This window comes from Somniosus microcephalus, chromosome 2, assembly GCF_052327205.1.
Source record: "Somniosus microcephalus isolate GS21.2 chromosome 2, FLI_Smic_1.0, whole genome shotgun sequence".
NCBI lineage: Eukaryota > Metazoa > Chordata > Chondrichthyes > Squaliformes > Somniosidae > Somniosus > Somniosus microcephalus.
The window spans coordinates 161,467,919-161,490,981 of NC_140988.1; the positions used below are offsets into that span (position 1 = coordinate 161,467,919).

Sequence of the window (23,063 nt, forward strand, 5' to 3'; positions counted from 1 at the left end):
GTAAAAGATCACATGGCTCTATTTTAAAGAAGAGCAGGGGAGTTATCCCTGGTGTCCTGGCCAATATTTATCCCTCAATCAACATCACTAAAAACTGATTATCTGGCTATTATCACATTGCTGTTTGTGGGAGCTTGCTGTGCGCAAATTGGCTGCCGCGTTTCCTACACTATAATAGTGACTACACTTCAAAAGTACTTTGTTGGTTGTAAAGCACTTTGGAACGTCCTGCGGTTGTGAAAGGTACTGTATAAATGCAAGTCTTTCTTTCTGTTTAATCCCTTGAATGAAACAATCATTATTGCCAAATTTCATGAACTTGAGGGGATATTTTTCACCAGTGCCCCCAGCACATGGCAGGAAAGCATGTTAGGAAATTGCACAACCCTAGCCTGTGATTTTTTATGTATTAAAATTACTTTTTTCTATGCTTTTAATTGTATTGTCAGATGCCTCTCTTAAGCTTAAGACTAGCCTTTGCTTATTATTTTTTTATCTCCCTAGTCACTCACTTACTGACTGACATACAGACAAATACTATACTGCAGTAGCACGGCACACAACATGCTGCCATGTACACTTTGTTTTAAGAGATGTCTCACTGCCAGCATTGCAACATAAGTTTAGTTCTTGTCTCTCAAAGTTTGCAGTATACCCAATACCCCACAGCACATTTCAATGTGGCAAACATCAGTGCAAATACTGTCAATCATCTTTAAGAGCACAAGCACTATTTTTTCCCAGCATTGCCAGTTTTAATTGGCATTGGAGGTTGTTGTGTCTCCTTGTGTTCTTATTACTATGTAATACAGACACTTTTATCTCATTTAGTTTACGACTTTCACTCAGTTGTATTCTTGCTTTTATGATGTTGCTGCCGCATGGTGCGGAGTGATACAAGATGTCCGACCTTGCACTGCGCACTGCATTTCACAGTGTGCCACATAGCTATATAAATACACTAACCAAAGTAGTTCCATATAACGATGTAACAAGTAGTTCCATTTAACGATGTAATAATATAACGATGTAACATCCCTCTTTCTCAAAAAACTAAAACATGAAATTTAATTTAATTTAAAAAATATATCTAAACTATTATTATCAAATACAAAGAATCGTGAGTTTTCTTTTCTTATTCGTGATATCGCTCAGGTGGTTGGATGTTATCCCTCCATCTTGTGGATTTGGTGGTGACCACTCCTCTCTGCGGTGTTTTGGTGTGTTCCACTCTTGTTGTTGTTGTTGCTGTCGCGCTTGGAGTTGGAGTGTGCATGCTCGTGGTTGTTTGATTTGTGGCGCTTCTTTCTGGCATTGTACTGCTTGTGGTAGCTGGTGTTGTCAATGTTGCTGATGTTGTCTGCTGCTTAACCAGTTCAGGTGAAGGTCTGATGTGGATTCTGTTCCGTCTGTATTGGTTACCAGGTTCGGTCTCTACGAAGTAGGATCTTGGAGTATCAGCTTTTCCAATGACCTTGGCTGGATTCCAGGTTTTCAACACCGAGTCTTGCGCATGCACTGATTGCCCATTCAGCAATTCTGGTAGCATCTTTGCATGTTTGTCGTAATGTTTGCTCCCTACGACTTGTGCTTCTGCCAGCTTCTGTCTGAAGTCCTCCTGGTCCTGGGGAGGATGAATTTTTGCTGGTAGAGTAGTCTTAAACTTCCTCCCATTCAGCAATTCTGCAGGTGATTTCATGTCTGCTTTCAGTGGTGTTGATCTGAGTGATAGGAGGGCAAGGTCTTGGTCTTCCCCCATCTCACTGCTTTTGATGAGAGTTCTCTTGACAGTCTGGATCTGTCTTTCGATGAACCCGTGTCCCCTTGGGAAATGTGGGGATGAGGTTACTATTTTGAACCCATACTTTTCCACCAGAGCTCTGAATTCACTCGATGTGAACTGGGTTCCATTGTCACAGATTACCTTTTCCGGGATTCCGTGTTCAGCAAACAAGCTCTTTGCAGTTCTGGTGGTAGTTGTGGCTCTCAGATCTTTCATCCTTCTCACAAAAGGAAACTTGGAATAGTAATCTGTCACTATGAGATACAATTCTTGATTGCACATGAAGAGATCTGCCCCAACAGTGTGCCATGGTCTTGATGATATTTCACTAGGTATCATCTCCTCTTTCTGTTGTGCATTTCTGTATTTCTGGCATATACCACATGCAGAAACCATCTGTTCGATATTTTTGCACATGCCTATCCAGTATACAGCTGATCTGGCTCTCAGCTTGCATTTTTCCATTCCCATGTGGCCTTCATGTATTAGATGGAGAAGTTCTGTCTGCATCGTCTTTGGCACGATGATCCTCGATCCAGCAAGGAGAATACCGTCTTCTATTGCGATGTCGTCTCTAATCGTCCAGTATTGACGAATTGTCGTCTGTACCTGCTGGATTCTCTCCGGCCACCCCTGTATCACTTGTTGTGTGAGTAGTTGCAATTCCTCATCTTTGCTAGTCTCATCTCTGATTTGACTGAGCTTTGTAGGGGTAACACTCACTAGGTGGTGGATTTTTACTGTTAGACCCTCCACCTCATGTTTCTCATATGGTGACAATCGAGACAATGCATCTGCTAGCACCATTTCCTTTCCTGGCTTATATTTAAGCATGAAGTTGTAGCTTTGGAGCCTTAGAAGTAGTTTTTGCAGTCTTGTAGGTGCTTTGCACAGGTTCTTCTTGTAGATCTGTTCTAGTGGACGATGGTCACTCTCTATTGTAAACTGCCTGCCATACAGGTATGTATGGAATTTCTCGCATCCATACACTACTGCTAATAGTTCTCTTTCTATGTTGGCGTATCTCGTCTCGGCTGACGTCAAGGCCTTTGATGCAAAAGCTATTGGCTTTCCTTCCTGCACAAGAGCTGCCCCTAGTCCTCTGGTAGAAGCGTCTACTTGCAGAGTGACTGGTTTTCTTCTGTCATAATATGACAGACTTGTTTCTTTGCACAACAACTCTTTAAGTTGTTTAAAATTCCTTTCATGTGATTCAGACCACTGGTATTCGGCATCTTCTTTCATTAGCTCTCTGAGATTTGTTGTATGTTCCGACATGTTTGGGATGAAAGAACTCATGTATTGGACCAAGCCGAGGCAACTCCTCAGCTCTTTCTTATCTTTGGGTGGTTTCATTTCAGCAATCGCCGTAATCTTCTCAGGACTTGGCTTGACTCCCTCTGGTGTGTAAATCATACCGAAGAATTGGCATTCCTTGACTTTAACTATTCACTTATCGGCATTTAACTTGATGCCAGCCTTCCTGGTATGTTCCATGGCCTCATGTAGGTGCATATCATGGTCTCTTTCATCTGCTCCATAGATCTGAATATCATCAGCTATTCCTATAGCTCCTCCACAGCCTCTATATGTCTCATCTACTTTCTGTTGAAAGATATCTTGACTGACCTTTAACCCGAATGGTAGCCGCAGGAATTTGTAACGCCCAAATGGTGTGTTGAATGTTGTCAGTGTTGTTGATTCCTCATCCAACCTCACGTTCCAATATCCATTTCTGGCATCTAGTTTTGAGAAAACCTTGGCTGCTGCCAGTGATGGCGTAATCTCCTCTAGCGTTGGGGTGGGATAGTGGTCCCTCTTTATCGCCTGGTTTAAATCTTTGGGGTCCAAACATATTCTGAGACGCCCGTTTAGCTTTTCTCGTACCACAATTGAGTTTACCCAGTCTGTGGGTTCAGTGACCTTTATGATCACTCACTTTTCTTCCATCTCCTTTAACTCTCTTTCAAGCTTTGTCTTCAGCTCGATGGGTACTTTTCGTGGAGCATGGATAACGGGCTTTACCTCTGGATCGATGGTGATGTGGTATTGGAAATCTCCGAAACATCCCTCTGTATCATCGAAACATTCCGGATACATGTCTATCAAGTCTTTTTTACTCTTGATTTGTGGGCGATTCTCCAGCGGGGTGTTACTATCTATCCTCAGTGACGTTTCTGTCAGCTCGTGATTCACTGAGATCAATCTCAACTTCTCACAGCTGTTTAATCCCAGGATCGCTGGCTCCTCAGTATCGGTGACATAGAACATGCAATTGATGTTCTTTCTTTTAAGGTTGTTCCAAGTTGTTTAATCTCACTCCTCCCATATGCTGTCAGCGTGACATTACTTGCCTTTAAACAACCCTTTTTCGGGTAGCCATCTTCTCTCAGGTTTTCGGGAAAGATCTGCTGGTACAGTCTCAATGGGAGAATGTTGCTCTGAGCCCCTGTGTCCAGCTTCAACTTTAAGTTGATGGTTGTGGGCTGACCTTTGACCCTCTTTTCGATTTGGATGATGGTGTGCAATTCTCTCTTCGGAGTATTTTCCGCTCTGGACATCTCGTGAAGTTGTACCTTTATGGTTTCGATGTTCAGTGTATTGTCATGACCATAATCATCATCATCCTGTTCATCCATGGCATGGATATTGTGTTTCTTTCTCTGGTTCTGCTGTCCGCCTTTGTTTTTGATGTATGTTCCTTCTTTCTTTGTTCTACACCTCTTTTCCCAGTGGTTTAGTTTGCCACATGCATTGCAGCTTGTTCCATATGCTGGACATTTCCTCCTGTCTGTATAATCGTGCGGTCTTCTGCGGACTGTTTATAAACAGTCCTGGTAAATCCCAGAAGGTGGTGTCACCAAGTAATTAACGCTTTACTCAGGAACAATGTAGACTCTTTTCTCAAGTCAGGAAATTGGAGGATGAGGTCATTAGTGAGAAAAAGTTACAATTACCTGGCTTCATTTGCATCGTTCTCCCTGGCGCTACTAGTGAGCACTGTTGGAAAACTATTGTGCATATATCTGTGCTTATCAAGGGAAAGGCTCATTTTGAAATCGTTTCTGAAGTTCCAGATTTGGCGATTAGGTAGGCAGGGCATAAAATTTGATTCTCCCTTTTGAAGTAGTGAACTATGAAAGAGCTCTGCAATCACTGTAGCCATATCATTATAATTGGAAGTCATAAGACAGGTAGCTGATGAACATCATTTACTATTATAGTTGCTGTAGTTACATCATTTGAATGTAAGGAGGTCAGCCACATGCTTTTTAATTATACGTATAGTTTGAACCAGTTCGATTGGCCCAGTATTTTAAGTTCTATATTGTGGGAAATTTTATTGAGCAACTAAGAAACTCAGTGAGATGGAAATCATAATCACATTCTTTATACTCGCATTTATGATTCTGCTACATATAGCAACCAGCAGTGACGTTCATCTGGAATGTCTTGTAAATAAGTGACATGTTTAATCTCACATCTACCAAGTGGTTCTTCTTTTGACTGGATACAAACCGACATTCCAGAACCGAGATCATAACCACTGTCAGTTCAATGGGAAGGTACATCAAAGCCACAGAGAAAAAAAAGGAACTAAGGTTGTAATGTATATACCTTTAAGGGGAACTATCTTTTACAGCTCATGTATACTGCAGTACCGGCAGTGACCACATCTGTATATAGCACTGAATAGTAATCTGTACAGATCAGTTCCACTGTGAGCCACATTGAGTAAACACCTGTTGCACCGTTTCTCCTGCAGTCTGTGTCTTATTATACCCGGACACAACATTGGCGATGAGGCAAGTTCGAACCTACCTGCAACTCTGCATCACCTCCCGGGGATTCGTTCCTGGAGATCAGTGGATTGGAGGTCAAGGCCAGAGACTCGGGCGTCGACCACGGTCAACCGCCCAGTCATCCAGCAGAGACTCGAGAATTGCGGGGGAGGCTGTCGAGAGCCAGGCTTGGCTTTCCAGTCGAGGTGGTTCAGCGAAACGGGCTGGCAACAGGTAGTGCGCAGACCCTTCCCGGACAGTGGCGGGCTAGAGCCTGACGGAGCGGCACAGCAAAGGGCCGAGCAGCGTCGACGGGGGAGAGAGAGAGAGGGCAGAGCGCACAGGGTGCAGCTGGTGTTCAGGGACCGAGCAGCGTCGAAGAGAGGGAGAGAGAGAGAGGGCAGAGCGCACAGGGCGCAGCCGGTGTTCAGGGGCCGAGCAGCGTCGGAGAGAGGGAGAGAGAGACACACAGAAACCCGCGAGGTGCCGCTATTGCCACGAGGACCGCCGAGAGCGGCGTTGGCAGCAGTGCAGGAGAAGTGCGCGAAACCTACAGGGCGCCGCCATTGCCACGAGAACCGCCGGGAGCGGCGTTGGCAGCAGCGGGGGAGGACGGAAAGCGTGGGAGACGCCATTTTAAGTCATTGGGAGACGCCATTTTAAACCACACCCAAAATGCCGAAGAGTGGCAGTATCACCGCATTTGACAATGAAGTCGAAGATTGGACTACATATGTCGAACGAATAGAGGTATACTGCAAGGCAAATGAGGTGTCAGATCACAAGAAAGCGTCGGTATTGTTAAATTTAATGGGTGCAAAGACGTATGGTTTATTACAAAATCTAGTAACCCCAACGAAGCAAATGGAAAAGAGTTTTGAAGACATAGTAACGATACTACAGGAACATTTAAACCCCACACCGCTGCTGATAGCAGAAAGATTCAAGTTTCACAAACGGAACCAGCATAACGATGCAAGCAATGCTGATTACTTAACAGAACTGCACAAACTATCGAAACACTGCCAGTTTGGAGCAGGACTGGCAGATACCTTCAGGGACAAGTTTGTGTGTGGGCTTCAAAGTGAAGGAACCCAGAAACGGCTTTTATCTGAAAAGGACCTTACGCTGGAAAAGGCTTTCAGCATTGCGGTATCATATGAAGCAGCAGCACGGGGCGCTGCAGAGATACAACAGAGACCTCAAGAATATGGCACAAACGAAATGTCATATGGAACAGAGAAGTGCTATCGCTGCGGCAGAACAACACATGACCAGAATGATTGCTGGTTCAAAGACAAAGTGTGCAGACAGAGTGGAAAAGTAGGACACATAGCACGAGTCTGCAGGTCGGGAAAGAAAACCAGCAATAAGAAACCTACCAAAGGAAAGTACAAGAAGGTACATAAGATGACAGAGAATAGTTCAGATGAACAAAAGAGTGATAACGACTCCGAAAGCAGGGAACTGAGTTGTCTGAAACTACATAATGTGATCACAACGGAGGATCACCGAACCATTTGGGTCACTCTCAAGATAGCAGGAGTCCAGATAAAGATGGAATTGGACACAGGATCAGCCCTAACAGTCATAAACCGACGGGACTACGAGCGGCTATTCTCACACATACTCTTGAGAGACACAAAAATTATTTTGAAGACGTACACGGGGCAAAAAGTCTACCCCAAAGGAAAAATAAGGGTGACCGTTATATATAACGGTAAGGAAACACCAAAACTAGACCTGTATGTATTGCAAGATGGAGGACCACCATTACTGGGACGTGAATGGATCCGGAAAATACAACTGGATTGGCATTCCATACAGGCACTGACTGTGGCTGACAAAAAGGATGACGAAGTCACACCTGGGCGACTGTCAAAGATCCTAACTGATGCGAAAGAAGTGTTCCAGCAAGGACTCAGAACACTAAAAGACATGACAGCGACGATTAAAATTGAAGAAAACGCAAGCCCAAAATTTTTTAAGGCCAGACCAGTACCTTATGCGATCCGCCCAGCCGTCGAAACAGAGCTGGAGAGTCTGGAACGTTCAGGTGTACTGTCCAAGGTAGACTGGTGCGAGTGGGCTACACCCTTCGTCCCTGTGATGACAAAGTCGTTGAGCAGCATGCCTGGGGAACCAAGGAAGGTTCGCATCTGTGGGGACTTTAAGGTAACAGTGAACCCGGTCCTTCACACCATACAATATCCACTTCCGCGGATTGAAGATATTTTCGCCTCGCTATCTGGAGGGAAACGCTTCACTAAGATTGATCTGGCCCAGGCGTATCTGCAAATGGAGGTAGAAGAAGCATCAAAGAAATACCTCACAATCAACACCCATAAAGGTCTCTACCAATACAACCGGCTGGTATTCGGGGTAGCATCAGCTCCGGCTATTTGGCAGAGGGCAATGGAACAAGTCCTGCAAGGGATCCCAGGGACCCAGTGTTATTTGGACGACATCCTGGTCACGGGCGAAAATGACAGTGATCACCTTGCTAACCTGGAGCAGGTGCTCACTAGATTGCAGGAATATGGGCTCCGAGCTAACCGCCCCAAATGCGAGTTTTTTAGAAAACAGATCTCGTATTGTGGCCACGTTATCGATAAAGAGGGGTTACGTAAGTCCCCAGAGAAGATTGTGGCAGTAGTCAAGGCTCCAGCACCGAAAAATGTGTCACAACTGAGGTCGTTCCTCGGGCTGGTAAACTACTACCATAAGTTCTTACCAAATTTGTCTACAATACTACACCCACTGAACACGCTACTGCAAACTGGGGTGCCATGGAAGTGGAGTGACGAATGTAGATGAGCTTTCCCGAAGAGCAAAACACTAATCACATCGAAAGAGGTATTGGCCCCTTACAACCCGGCATTACCAATTCGGTTGGCGTGTGATGCGTCATCCTACGGCATTGGAGCGGTGCTGTCGCACAAATTCTCGGACGGCTCAGAGAGGCCAATAGCCTTTGCATCACGATCACTAACCTCAGCCGAGCATAACTACGCCCAGATTGACAGGGAGGCCCTCAGCCTAGTGTGGGGAGTGAAAAAGTTCAATCACTATCTGCACGGGCAGAAATTCACCTTGCTGACTGATCACCAGCCTCTTGTCTCCATTTTTAATCCGAAGAAGGGCGTTCCGGTGATGACTGCGCAACGACTACAAAGATGGTCACTTTTTCTAGGGGCGCACCACTATGAGATTGAATAGAAGGGCACGAAACAGCATGGAAATGCTGATGGGCTATCACGCCTGCCACTGCCTACTGCGGAGGAAGCACCAGCAGTGGATCCTGTCGAAATATTCCATTCGACTATAGTTGAATACCTACCGGTAACTAACGCTTGTATCGAAAAGGAAACCCGAAATGACCCGACACTGTCTCGGGTATATGATTTGACGGTGAAGGGATGGCCAGCACATGGCAACTCACTGTTGCCAGCATTCTCGACAAGGAGAGAACAGCTGTCAGTGTGCCAGGGGACCTCGATGTGTGGATCCCGAGTGGTAATTCCACCCAAGTTAAGGGATAGAGTGCTCAATGAGCTTCATGAGGGTCATCTGGGAGGGGTAAAAATGAAAAGCCTAGCCAGGGCTTATGTGTGGTGGCCGGGAATCGATAAACAAATCGAGGACCTGACCAAGAGCTGCTCAGGATGCCAGAAAGTCCAAAATGCACCACCACAGGTCCCTCTACACCCATGGGAGTGGCCCTCATCTCCATGGCAACGGGTGCATATTGATTTTGCTGGTCCATTCATGGACTCAATGTTTTTAATAGCCGTGGATGCGTACTCAAAATGGCCTGAGGTCATCAAAATGTCCTCCACCACCACGGAGAAAACTATTGCAGTCCTACGGACCATTTTTGCCAGGAATGGCTTGCCAGAACAGATTTGCTCCGACAATGGACCACAGTTTGTGTCCGAAGAGTTCCGGAGGTTCTTGAAAAAGAATGGGGTAAGGCATTACACATCCGCCCCATATCAACCAGCCACAAATGGATTGGCTGAGAGGTTCGTACAAACCTTTAAGAAGGCAATAAAGGCTATGTACAATGACAACATTCCGCTGCAGCACAAGGTGGACAATTTCCTGTTCGCCTACCGGAATGCGACACATGCAGTCACCAACCAGGCCCCAGCCATGATGTTCTTTAACCGAAGGTTAACATCTCGCCTGGATTTGCTCAGACTAAACGTACGAAGAGATGTTGAGAGTAAGCAATTGCAGCACATCCATGAGAAGCCAACAAGGAGCTTCAATGTAGGGCAACCAGTCTTGGCCCGCGACTACCGAACAGAAAAAGGGCAGCCAGGAACGATATGCACATGGCAGGGCCCACTAATGTACACAGTGGACATTGGGGAGATCATCGTGAGACGCCATGCTGACCAGATCCTAGAGTCACAGGAACAAGTCAACCCCATGCCTCGCCCATACGTACCTGGTGATGAACCTGACGTACAGGTCGCATCTACCCCAGAAACAGTAGCATCAGAAGCTGATGAACCAACCGACGACAGGGGGCCAGAATCGCCTCCGCACCAAGAGCAAGACACTCGGGAAAGGCGCTATCCAGAAAGGATCAGGAAGCCTCCCCAAAGACTGAATATATAAATAGACTATTTTCAGCTAATGTTGCATGTTAAATGTGTTAATTGTAATTAGTTTGATATTTAATTGTTAAATGAGTGTTATGGTACTGTTAATCTAAAAGGGGAGGAATTGTAATGTATATACCTTTAAGGGGAACTATCTTTTACAGCTCATGTATACTGCAGTACCGGCAGTGACCTCACCTGTATATAGCACTGCGTCGTAATCTGTACAGATCAGTTCCACGGTGAGCCACGTTGAGTAAACATCTGTTGTACCGTTTCTCCTGCAGTCTGTGCCTTATTATACCCGGACACAACAAAGGTGTAATTTAAATTCAAAATAAAGTCTACCACTGCTAGATGTGTGTAAAAGGAAACATTGCACTATTATATACAAGATCACAAGACAAACTATGGATGAGTAAGGCCATTTGGTCCATCTAAGTTCATCCATCTAGAAAGACCCTATAGTTCTCCCATCATAGCACCTAATTGTGTCTTCAACGAATCCATTGTTGCCTCCATTACACTATCTGCAAGTAGGGACAAATGGGAGAGCAAGAGGTTTCCCGAGTGCCCCCATTGCCCTGTATTATCAACACCCCTCCCTCATTTTCTGTGAGAATCCGTCTCTGTTTGGGAGTCTATTCCATATATTGGTGGCTGCTTGTGTAAAGAAGACCTTCTTAGTATTAGTCCTAAATTTATCTTATATTAGTGAACTCTTGTTTTGTCTAATTATTTTGCAGTTTCCAAGGTGTCTCCTCAGAATCAATTGACCTTCCTAGTTTGGTGCCGTCTGTGCAGTTGACTAGTTTGCATTGAATTTCTGTTTCTGAATCCAAACCATTTATTGAAATCAGAAATGGTAGGGGTCCCAATGTCAGTCTCTGGGGCGCCCAATTTGGCAGTTCCCCAACCCTGACATCATGCAAACAAGTAATCACTGATTTCCAGCCTGCAGCCAATTTCTTATCCATTCACATGTTTTACCCTGAATCTCCCATTGTTTTGAGTGTAACTGGTAATCTTTCACCTGGAACTTCATTAAGTGCTTCTCTGAACTTTGAAACTTCTTTTGAAAGGAGACTAAGGGGAAAAATTGGGTTGGTTGCCAGGCTGTTTTTCTCTTGAGTGCCGGGCTGTTTTATTGGCACCCCGCTTCCCGGTGGTCCAGCAGGGCCCTGGTGTGCGCAGTGCTATGTCCTTCCCCTTTAACCAGGGGAGGAGACCTGCAATGGTGCGGCGCTACGTGCCGCCATGAAATTCAGTTGTAGTGCCCCAAGCAGGAGGTGGAGCACTTTCCAGCAGTGCCCCACCTCCTGTTTGGGGTGTTACAACTGAATTTGCGGTGGAGGGGCACTAATTTTTTGACATTAGCGCCACAAAATGAGCGCCACACAATTTTTCCCCCTAAAGCCTGGGAGGCTCCCCGTGAAAATTCAATCCTTAAGAGTCCCAGACAGGTTATTGTAATGTGAGATAACAACAGAAAATGCTGGAAATACTCAGCAGGCCAGGCAGCATCCGTGGAGAGAGAAACAGAGTTAATGTTTTAGGTCTGGGACCCTTCTTCAGAACATTTTATCTTTCCTGCCTCTTACATAAGCACAGTATGTTCTTTCAATTCCTTCCTCCCCTCCTAAACCACCCCCCCATCTCTGCACCTGCTTAATATCTGTTACATCTCCAGCTTTTCCCAGTTCAGATGAAGGGTCCCAGACCTGAAACGTTAACTCTGTTTCTCTCTCCACGGATGCTGCCTGCCCTGCTGAGCATTTCCAGCATTTTCTGTTGTTATTTCAGATTTCCAGCATCCGCAGCATTTTGCTATTGTATTGTAATGTGAGGCTGAGGTGCAACAAGATAAATCTCTGCATCCAAGTCATTCAAAATTGGACCAAATTCAGTTATGGAGGGGCAGGTTTCTGGCACACCCTGGGCAAGCTCAGTGACATTTTCTGTTTTCCGCCCTGTGGTAAATCTAATTTTAATGGTGGGCTCATGTTAGCAAATGTGCTGCGGAAAAAAAAATTGTCTATGCCAAGGAGTTTTCCTTTAAAAGTTATTTTATATCTAGTAGGGTAGATTCAGAGGGCTCGATTTTGCCTTTGGGGTGGGCTGGGGGGCGCGTCAGCTGCTTTTCGTGTTAGCCACCCGACTCCAATTTGATGTGGGAAAAATATGCGATTTTCCCCTAATTGGGCAATTGACTTCCAGCGTGTGGGAACCCCTGGCCCACTTAGTCTTTCCATCCTGAAAGTCGCCTCCGATGACATCATCAATGCTCCTGGATTTAAGGCCTGCAAGCAGCCTTGCTTCTTCTGCAGACTGCAAACCTTATGCCCTTTGCTGTGATAGATTCCTCCAGCCAGTATGTCCAGCAGTAGGCCAAAGTCTGCACCAAGGTTCGATGATGCCGCCCTGCAAGCTCTGGTGGAGGGAGAAAGAGGAAATAAGGAGGTGCTCTTCCCTTCCTCAGGGAGGAAGAAGTCTCCCCAGCAGACAAAAGCTGTGTGGATGCAAATGGCCCAGGAGGTCAACTCTTTGTCTATGTGCTGCAGAACCTGGCTGCAGTGCAGGAAGAAGTTTCATGACCTTCTGCGCACTGGAAAAGTGAGTATGACTTTCCCATCACCCGCAATCTGATCCCTATTGCCTCTCCTCACCAGCACTCAGCTTTGACAACCTCTTCCTCCACATCCCACTTGACACTGACATCCCTGCACCCTTACCCATTCCCTCTCTATGTTCACATTCACCTAACTATTTGACTATGCAGCCTTCACACTCCCTATCACTGTGATGCTATGAAAACAACTTACAACGCACAGGGAGGGCCCTTGGTCTTGCCACCTCACTCCATCTTTGTCTCCTTCTAACCATCAATGATATGGATTCTCCACACTCGCTCCTTCATTCTCACTCAAACTCCACTTATCTCCCTCATTGCAGGAAAAGAGAGCTCACAATAAGAGGGAAAGAGCGAGGACAGGAGGAGGGCCACCCTCAGTAGCCCAGCTCACCACCTGGGAGGAGGCGGCCCTGGAGATCGTGGGAGTGGAGGAGGATGCGCAAGTGGGGGACGGACAGACGGGTGCATCAGAGCAAGCTGGTGACAGAATAGTTTTTCATCTCTCTCATTGACATTGCATGAGTCACTGATAATGATTCTGATGCTCTAACAGATTGACTTATGATCATCTGCAATATTCAATGTGCATGTAACCTTGGCCTCACATCTCTGACTCTTTCCTTTACTCCCCACAGGACCATCGAAAGCCTCAATCCCCACTATCCAGGAGGAACAGCCTGAGCCTCCAGACTCCTCAGAGGAAGCTGCAAGCTCTGAGGGCGCAGCGTCAGCAGAATTCAGCGCACCCAGCACCAGCGCAGACACTCGCACCTCGGTGGTACCTTCGCGAGATAGTATAGTGTTGTCACCTGGTGTATCACAGCTCACAAGTGAGCATCAGCAGATGGTGGAGACAGGGACAGCAGTGGAGAGTCCTAGTTGGAGGGCGCAGGACTCTGCCAGCTCGGCTCAGCTGCATGTCGACCCTCTGCCTCCGGGTCCATCCATAAGATCAGCGGGGCTGGAGCTCCAGGAACAGATGCAGGAGTCTCTGGCAGGTTTTGTCTCCAGGATTGCTGTGAGTGTGGAGCGAATGGAGGAGTCCATCGCTAACATGAGCAGAGCCTTTGTGGAGGCATTGGCGCATGAACGCATCACCATGGAAAGGATGGCAACCTCCATGGAAAGGATGGCTACCTCCATGGTAAGGCTGGCTACCATAGTCACTTGGGTGTAATGTTGTGTTTAATTTTGAACAGCCATCAGTTGCTTATTGTCATAAAAAATTCTGATGGCAAACTATTGCAGTTGTGGCGTGTGTCATTTCGCTAATGGGACTTCAACATTGAGGGCTTAGGGCGACTTGCAATTGTCAGTATGGTGGTCAGAATAATAGGAATCCGCAGGTTCTTGGCCATTGTCGATGATCTGATAAGAAGGTGCGAGGCAAAAGTGTTTGATTGTGCAGGCTAAGCAAATCTGGCCAAGATGAGTTCATCCCTTGCATCCCGGGTAGCAATGTGGTCGCGTGCTGGCGCCTTCTGGCCTGTGTAGCTTCAGGTGGGTGAGCAGCAGCTTGGCACTCCTGTTGTTGCTGCTGCTGTTGGTGGTGCTGTTGTTCATGGTTCTGCTGCTGCAACGGCTGGTATTCGTCCGAATCTGGTGTCCAGGAGGAAAGGAAATAAATGGTCCCCATGTTTCTGGTATATGCCTCAGTTGAGGAAGCGCTCAGTCAAGGTGGCGAGAGGGGTTTCCCAGGAGGTCACACTGGAGATGGGTGTCAGGCTCCAAACTTCCACAACAATGAGTATGCCTGCTAAAAGTTCCCCCAGACCTGAGACAACAAAGTTCTGCCACCTGCAAATGATGATTGCTGAAAACTCCTTTTTAATGGTGGAGCTGCAGCTGTTAGTAAGCAGTCCACTTGTGAGGCTGCCAGGATTTACTGGTGTGCTCCAGAGGAGACGTGCAGGACTTGGGAAAAGTGGTAAAATCAGAAAGGCCTCTCAAAATGGGATTATCAAGGCACTTAACTGGTTGTTAAGGGCCTTAAGGGCCTATACCGCCTCTTGGAGGCGGGATGGAAACAGGGTCAGAAAACACGCATTTGGGAAAATTGCTTGGAGGCGGGATCGGGCCCGCACGCCATCTTTTGCGATTTTACCACCTCACACGCCTCCAATCTCGCCTCCTCGGACCTGGCAAAATTGAGCCCATATTGTCTATTTTAAATTTGAATGATTTTTTTTTTGTCATAGTTCTTCCTATTCTGGTGGGAAGAGTGTCTTGTCAGTCTGTGTTCTAATCAGAGGGAGAATGTGTCGGGTGGTTTAGGATGAAAGAATGGGTGGGGGGAGGAAAAGATATATCACAATCTCTAGTTTGCTAGCAGTAGAGTATGACTGTGCCTGATCACACACCACTCTATTTTGTTTGCAGACTTTAGATTAAGTTTTGGAGCACTGGAGCATGACATAAATCTGAAGCTTGAATTAATCTGAAATTGCAAAGTGGTCTGACCACCAGAGGGACACGAAAGGACATTGGAAACATTACAAGAGAAAAAGTGAGTAATACGATGAGAGGAATGACTTAAACATCTTAATTTTGTTCCTCTTTAATTTACCTCATCTCTGACCTGTGTTTTATGTAGGTCAATGCCTTTGTTTCAGAACAGTGAAGGCAGCTTAGCTGCAAGTGGATGGATTGTATCTCACCATAAAGGTTCCACAAATGAATTGTTCCTTACCGGTTCATAGGCAGAGCTGGCTTCATTCTTTCTCCTCCAATAGATCTATCTTGTATCGTTTTTTTAAATTGCCTGGTAGAAGATTTAAAAAAAAAAGCATTCTGAGGATTTGAGGAACTGCATACTTTTTTTAAAACTGCATTTCTTGACAACTTAGTTTCAATTTAACTTAAACTATCAAATCACAGAGAAAAAAACACCAAGGGCATCACCCATTGTAAAAAAAAACAGCTTTCTGTTGTTGAATTGTCCTTCCCTTCTTTACAGTTTAGAGACAATTTTCAAAACAAAAAAAATTCAACAATTGTAAATAAAATATTAGAGATAGAAATTGGTCTGGGTCCACCTACACCTTAGAAAATAAGAAACTGAATAGGGTAGAAGAGTAAAGGGATTTAGGGGACAAATCATTATAAGCAGCATTGCAGGTCAGCAAATGCTAACAAAGCACTGGGATTTATTTCTAGGGGTATGGAATTCAAAAGTGGTGAAGTTACGTTTCACTTGTATAGGACCTTGGTCAGGCCACACTTTGAGGACTGTGCACTGTTCTGGTCTCAATACTATAAAAAGGACATAGAAGCACTGGAGAAAGCGCAAAAAAGATTTACAAGGATGGTACCAGAACTGAGAGATTACAGCTATCGGGAAAGATTGAACATGTTGGGGTTTTCTTATTTAGAAAAGAGAAGACTTAGAGGAGACCTGATAGAGGTCTTTAAAATTATGAATTGGTTGGACAGGGTAGAGGTGCAGAGAATGTTTCCTCTTGTGGGAGAATCAAAAACTAGAGGATGTAACTGCAAGATAGTTGCTAATAAATCCAATAGGGAAATAAGAAGAAATTTCTTTACTCAGTGGTGGAGTGGGCCTTTGGCGTAGGGGTAGCATCCCCGCCGCTGGGCCAGAAGGCGTAGGGTTTCGAACCCCGCTCCAGACAGTCCCGGCAAGTGGAGTCGGAGCTCCGGCTCTAAATTCTGGGTTGACATCCAGCGGGATACTTGCGTCCGTGGGTGTGGGTGGCCCCCCCCCTCGTATGGGTTGTGGGAGCCTGTAAAACCCTCCCACCATAGGACTAACCACCCTAATGGCTGGTACGAAGATGGTTACGGTCACGGAAGGAGCGTTAATCGCAGCCAGAAATCCTTCCACCACTTCATACAGTTTCCCAAAGGGAACAGTGTGAAGACACGTACGACAACTCAGTGGTTAGAATGTGGAACCCACTACCATAGGAAATGGTTGAGGCAAATAGCTTAAGTGTTTTCAACAGGAAACTAAGGCCTAGAAATTCATTAAGGCGCTGCCAGCTTTGCGGCCAGTTACCGCCTAAAGAGGGCTTCTGCGCCAAAAAGGAGTTTGCGCTGATATTCAGCGCAGCGGTATTGGCGGCGGTAGCCGTTAGCGCTGCGCCGGCACCGATGACGTCATCGGTGTGCGCAGTGCCCCGGTTCCGCCCCGAAACCGGCCCGATCCCCATATTTAGTTGCGGCCGCCTCCTCCGCAGCGGCCGCAAACAGCGACCAGAAAACGGGGCCGTACTGTAGCCTTAGTGGGGCGCTTTAAGGTGGAGGTGCGGCCGGCCGCTTTTTCAGCGGCCGCCTGCCCGCACCTCCTTCCCTGGCCTCCTCCACCCCCCCCCGCGGCATTGCTGGCTGCTTTCCACGAACCTGGCACTTCTCCGTGGTGCCGGGCTCATTTGCCGGCACTATCCAGCGGCGATCTCCCCATTGCAGGCAGCTCCCCCTTAAGAGAAGGAGGAGGCCTGCAGTACCGCAGCCTGCCCTGGCGCAGCGGCGCCAAGAGCGCTGAAATTCAGTTTCAGCGCCCCAAGCGGAGACGGGCACACCCTGGAATAGCGCCTGGTTCCGAATTGGGGCGCAAAAACTGAATATCTGACGATCGCAAATGGCTCCCCACCCAGCGCTAACTTTTGGGCGCTAGCCAGCTGGCGGGGCCATAGTGAATTTCTAGGCCTAAGAGTGCATGAGAGAAAAAGGAATAGAAAGATATGCTGAAGTAGATTGAATGGGAGGAGACCTTGTGTGGAGTATAAACACCAGCACTGACTAGTTGGGCTGAATGGCCTGTTTCTGTGCTGTATATTCAATATAATCAAACTCAGTGCTGCGATTCCATTATTGGCCGGAAATTTGCGGTGGGTAATAACTGCGAATGAACAGCTTTTGTTGTTAATACCCCTTGAAACTGACCGCAACTTCAGGATTTCCGGGTTAAGATGCGCATGTGCTACATCCTGAAGTTTTTCCATTTTAATAAAAATTGCAATTTTTAAGAAACTTTAAATTTTCAAAAGATGTATTTTAAAAGCTTGTTCATCTTTATTTCAGGTTTATCTTTTCCCGATGTGAGAGCCCCAATCTTTGTTTTGCTCTATATAACATTTTAAAAAAGTTAGAATAAAAAGAGATTATTCACTTCCTAATTCCCGTTCTGTGAGAATTCTGCATTATGATTGGCTGCTTAGACAGCGTGTTGACGCCAGAGCAGCTCGCGTTAGGAATTGCCCATGAACTTACACTGATCTCAATTGAATGTCAGAAAAGCCAAACTTCTCACCACAGAGATTGCGTGATCTTTGTGGGAAGCTTACTTCAGGGCCTTTGCTTCCGCGCTGACCGCAGATTACGGGCCATTTAAGCATCAGCCATGTCTCAGTCTCCCCTCTCACCTCTCACCCCCTTAGTCAGAATGTTGTGGTTTCAAATCCCACTCCAGGGACCTGAACACAATATTTAAGCTGATACTTCAGTGCAGTACTGAGGGAGTGCTGTAATGACAGTGATGTCATCTTTCGGATGAGACTTTAAATGTAAAAGACCCCGTGATACTATTTGAAGAAGAGCAGCAGAGTCCTAGCTAATATTTATCCCTTAACGAACATCACTGGAAGACAGATTATCTGGTCATTATCTCATTACAGTTTGCGGGAGCTTGCTGTGCACAATTTGACTGTCACGTTTTCTACATTACAACAGTGACTACACTTCAAAAGTATGTCATTGGCTGTAAAGTGCTTTGTGTCATCCTGAGGTCATGAAAGGCTTTCTTTCTTTACATCCCCAGGATTTGGGATGGGGTCAATGTCCTTCTCAGTCAGTAGCCAGGAATCCCAACCGTTTGGCTTCTTTTAATTCTTTAAAATTCAGGCTTTTGCAAAGCTGAAACCAAGACCACATCACCATAAACCACCAAGAATGCCAGCCTGAGCCATATTACACCACTAGGGATTGGCTGCCTACTGCTCTACTAGAATTGGCAAATAGCAGATTCATCTTTTCTCCTCTCCCAGCACCCAAGGATCAAACCCATAAACCACTTCTCCTCACACCAGACCATTTAAACCAATAATGTATAAAAAGTGCATTCTTTGCTGTTGCCCAGCTCACAATACATATGCTTCCTATTACCACAGCGTATTAAAGAGTACAGGAGTTGTCTATGTGCGAATGTGTATCCTGCTGTTTGGCGAGAGAACCAAATTAACTGAAAGCACACTAAACTGTTAAACATTCATTAGATTATTGTGATCTAATGTCAGAATTAGTACAATCTAAATCAATATCAATGCTGTGGTTAGCTATTACGATGCTGTTAAAACATTGCTGGCACTATATCAACAAAATAGACGCTACAGATACGAAGGGTGTGAGCTATCCAAAATGGTCAGCTGATTATAGGTCTTTAACACGCATCGTAACTGTTATATCACATCCATGCTAATGACATCGGTAGGTAAATAATTGTTATTGCTTAAGCTTTCTCTGCCCTTTGATTTCCTGATTCCAGTTCTGAATCCTTGAAATGTAATCATGGGTATTGTGAATGGACTCCTAATTTTAAAAACCTAGACCTATGACTTTCATATACCCACGGAGAATATTAACTCTGAATTCTTGAGTTATGCATCGTCCCCATGTAATGGTTAATAGAGACATGAAATCTATAGAATTTATTAGTTTATTTTTTTTATCACCGGTAGACAATGCAATGACAACCATGGCCTGTCCGTATTGGATTCTTGTTGTACAAATGATTGTTTTAGCATTTGGCATGATCTGATTCCAGCTTCATCGCTGGTGCGTGAAATCCTCATATATTCATGATGTCCCTTTCACTGCTGCCTGAACATAACTTGCACCATTCTGCGATTTCATCACATTTCTATGAGTGCCCCCTGCTACTAATAGCTCCTTCTGTTCATCATGGCTATCTGCACAATTAAAAATAAACAAAAAGGCAGCTAAGTTTTCCCATAGCTGGAAAAAATAAAAAGCTCCATGTGCATATTGTTATGCAGAGCGCTGGGCTGAGAAGTGGCTCAAGGTTATTTGTTCCATTGCGGTTATTGAACCAGTGTGCTTCATATTTCCTATTTGATAAGATCTCTATACTTGCTTTCGTTGATAATGATCAGTTACATTTTCATCAGCACTGCAGTCACTTAGCTGTCATTGCAACCCACCTCTATTAGCCAGTGCAGTAACCCCAGCCTCACCAGTCACATTGACCCCTTGATTGTTCCCAATGAATACTATAATTCACTGCCGATAGTTTTCTTTTCTCCACTGCCATTTATTATCAATGCATCAATTTTCTTTCAGATCTACGGGTGACAGTTTATATATGGTGCAATCTCATTTGCACGGAAAGCTGTTAGTACAAACTTCCCATTACAACAAATTTTCTTCTTGGTAATCAATGAAGTTTCATTAGTTGAGAGAAAGAGCAAACATTTACGAGCTGATTCCCTAACTAACGCTTCAGCTGAGTTTGTGGAAAAAAATTCAAGTGTATCAACACACTTGACCAGTGTACTTTTTGAGTACTGTTCACAAGAGTACAATTTTATAGAAGAAAACTTATTAGAAGTGTCAGCTTGGCTCAGTGGTTGCACTCTCACCTCAGTCAGAAGGTTGTGGGTAAATTGGATAGCCCCCGAAAATGGGCACTGGGGATGGCGATGCGCGATTAACCCGTTGATTGCAATGCACTGACACTGAAGGAGTGCTGAACTATTGGAGGTGCTGTGTTTCGGATGAGATGTTAAACCGAGGTCCAGTTCACCAGTTCAGGTGGATGTAAAAGATCCCAAGGCACTATTTGAAGAAGAGCAGGGGAGTTCTCCGGTGTCCTTACCAACAGTTATCTCTCAACCAACACCAATAAAACAGATATACTGATCATTTCACTAATTTGCTGTTTGTCGGATCTTGCTGTGGTCAAACTGGCTGTCACGTTTGCCTGCATAACAACAGTGAGTACATTTCAAAAGTAACTCATTGGCTGCAAAGCACTTTGGGATATCCTGTGGACATCAAAGGTGCTATATGATTGTAAGTTCTTTTTTTTCTTTCATATACCACTTTAGGTTTAATAGCTCTTAAAAATCACTTGCAAATCAGGTGGAGGATATTAGTAAATCTGTAAATATAATTCTATGATGGAACAATGGACATGGTTCTGAATTGAACCCCTTGTCAAAAATGTATTTTTACTTTTCCTCCCATATGTTTCTCATTGTCACCAAGAGGAACAGGCTAGCAACTGTGATGAGTCACTAGTGGTAACTGCTGCCTTTTTCAGTCAAGGCAATTCGCGTTCAGACTTTTGATATAAATGGCAGTGGAGAACAGCGTGATTTCTCAAGTTGCTATCCAATTCTTTAGAGCTGAATATTTCTATTGAATTCCAATTTGCTTCTCTCCTTTACTGATGATGCTGACTCATTTTGGCGTACATTTCCCAGGATTCTAGCTGGTATCTCACTCAAGAGGTCATTCTTCACGTGTGAGCCTGGATAGTCAGTGTCAGTAGACTAGTCAACTGCGACAGGCACCACGACCTGTGGACACCACAGAGCTTTCACACATGCACATTTTGCAGCAAGGGTCACTGGATAGACATTAGTGGAAACCTTGGGTGATTTGTTTTGCCCATCCAGAGTACAGGAGCTAGAAATGCTGAGCCAACCCGCTCCCAGGAAGTGGGCCGCGGATTTAAATATTATAATGAGGCTGGTGTGCTTCAGATTTAACCACCATTTTAAATTTAACAGTGGCTGGTCGGGTTTTGCAGGCCTCGTGAAACCCGCCAGCTAATTGAAGGTGAGGACTGCTGGATCCAGGGGATAAGTGCCTTTACACTGACCTCCTGGACCCAGTGTCCCTACCTAGCCCAACCCCCATGATCGGAGACCCTCCATGAGGCCACTGATTCCCCCACCTCCCGCACCCCCCCACCCCCACAGCCTCTGATATCCCCCCCAGGCTTCCAAATCCCCCCAAGAGGCTTCACCCCCACCGATGCTCCTCCAGCCCCCCCAATGTCATCTGCCTAACCCCTCCATGCTCCTCTGGCCCCCATGCGATGAGTCCCTCATAACCTGTTCAGCCACCGGCCCCCCGATGAGCTCCTAGTCTCACCGATGAGCTGCTCTGGCCCCACAATGTGTTGCTCTGTGACCCTCCTTCGCCCCCTAAACTACCCCCCCAATCTGTGATGCCCCCACCCCCGATCAGCCGCTCCAGACCCCCCGATGAGCTCCCGGCCACCCCGCCCATGGATCAGCCGCTCCAGCCCCCCGATGAGCTCCCGGCCACCCCCACCCGCGGATCAGCCGCTTCAGACCCCCCGATGAGCTCCCCCCACCCACCCCCGGATCCACCGCTCCAGCCCCCCGATGAGCTCCTAGCCACCTCCACCTCCGGATCAGCCGCTCCAGCCCCCCGATGAGCTCCCACCCCCGGATCAGCTGCTCCAGCCCCCCGATGAGCTCCCCCCACCCACCCCCACACCTGGATCAGCCACTCCGGCCCTCTGTTGTGCTCCCGGCACCCACTGTGCTCCCCCCCACCACCCCCCGCCCAACCGTGCTCCTCCAGTCCTTCCAACCGGCCCCCACCCGATCCCTCCCTCCCTCCTCTCTGCAGCCTAGTGCTGCAGGCCTATGCTCCCGCAGCCAGTCAGCCTCTTTATCTGGCTGTCTGTAGACAGGAAACAAAGGTTTCAGATGCAAATCAGGCCCTGCTGTTAAATTCGGCAGGGTCTGCGGGAAATCTGTTCTCCTGGGTTTCCTGACTGCTCCCAAGCACCCTCTGCTCTCAACCCACCAAATTATTAGATTTAGGCCATACATCTGAGGATGATGGAAGAGGTATCATCAGGATTAAAAGACTTATTGGAATCTAGAGAGCAAAGGATCAGACAGGGATACAATTTGATGTTGGTCACAATGGTCAAAAAGAATGGAGCAATGAATGGATATATTACTGGAACCGATGAAAGAAGCAGAGTGTACGATGCCTTCCATACTAGCTGGAAACATGGAAGATTAAGCAAACAGTGGAACTATGTTATTGTACCTGTCAACTGCACTAAAATAGGAAACACAGGAATTTGGTGTGAATATTAGAAACTAGCACACAAATGAATTTCAATCCCTAGTACTACAAGTATTGTTGTCCGCTGCACTTTCCTAGCCCGAGTCAAGTTCTGGATGCCAGTCTGCAGGATCTCTGATGGAGTTGTGGCCATAACTATC

The 23,063-nt window shown here is 46.1% G+C and overlaps 1 protein-coding gene across 2 annotated transcripts in view; it reads right to left on the reverse strand.

Annotated features, from left to right (window-relative positions):
* Nucleotides 1–23,063, reverse strand: part of clnk (cytokine-dependent hematopoietic cell linker) — a 284,911-nt gene that overhangs the window by 250,202 nt on the left and 11,646 nt on the right. For both annotated transcript variants that reach the window (XM_085965255.1, XM_085965246.1), the window contains exon 2: nt 15,500–15,571. In XM_085965255.1, the coding sequence (XP_085821381.1) occupies nt 15,500–15,525 (26 nt within the window). In that variant the 5' untranslated portion in view covers nt 15,526–15,571. The remainder of the gene's footprint in view (nt 1–15,499; nt 15,572–23,063) is intronic.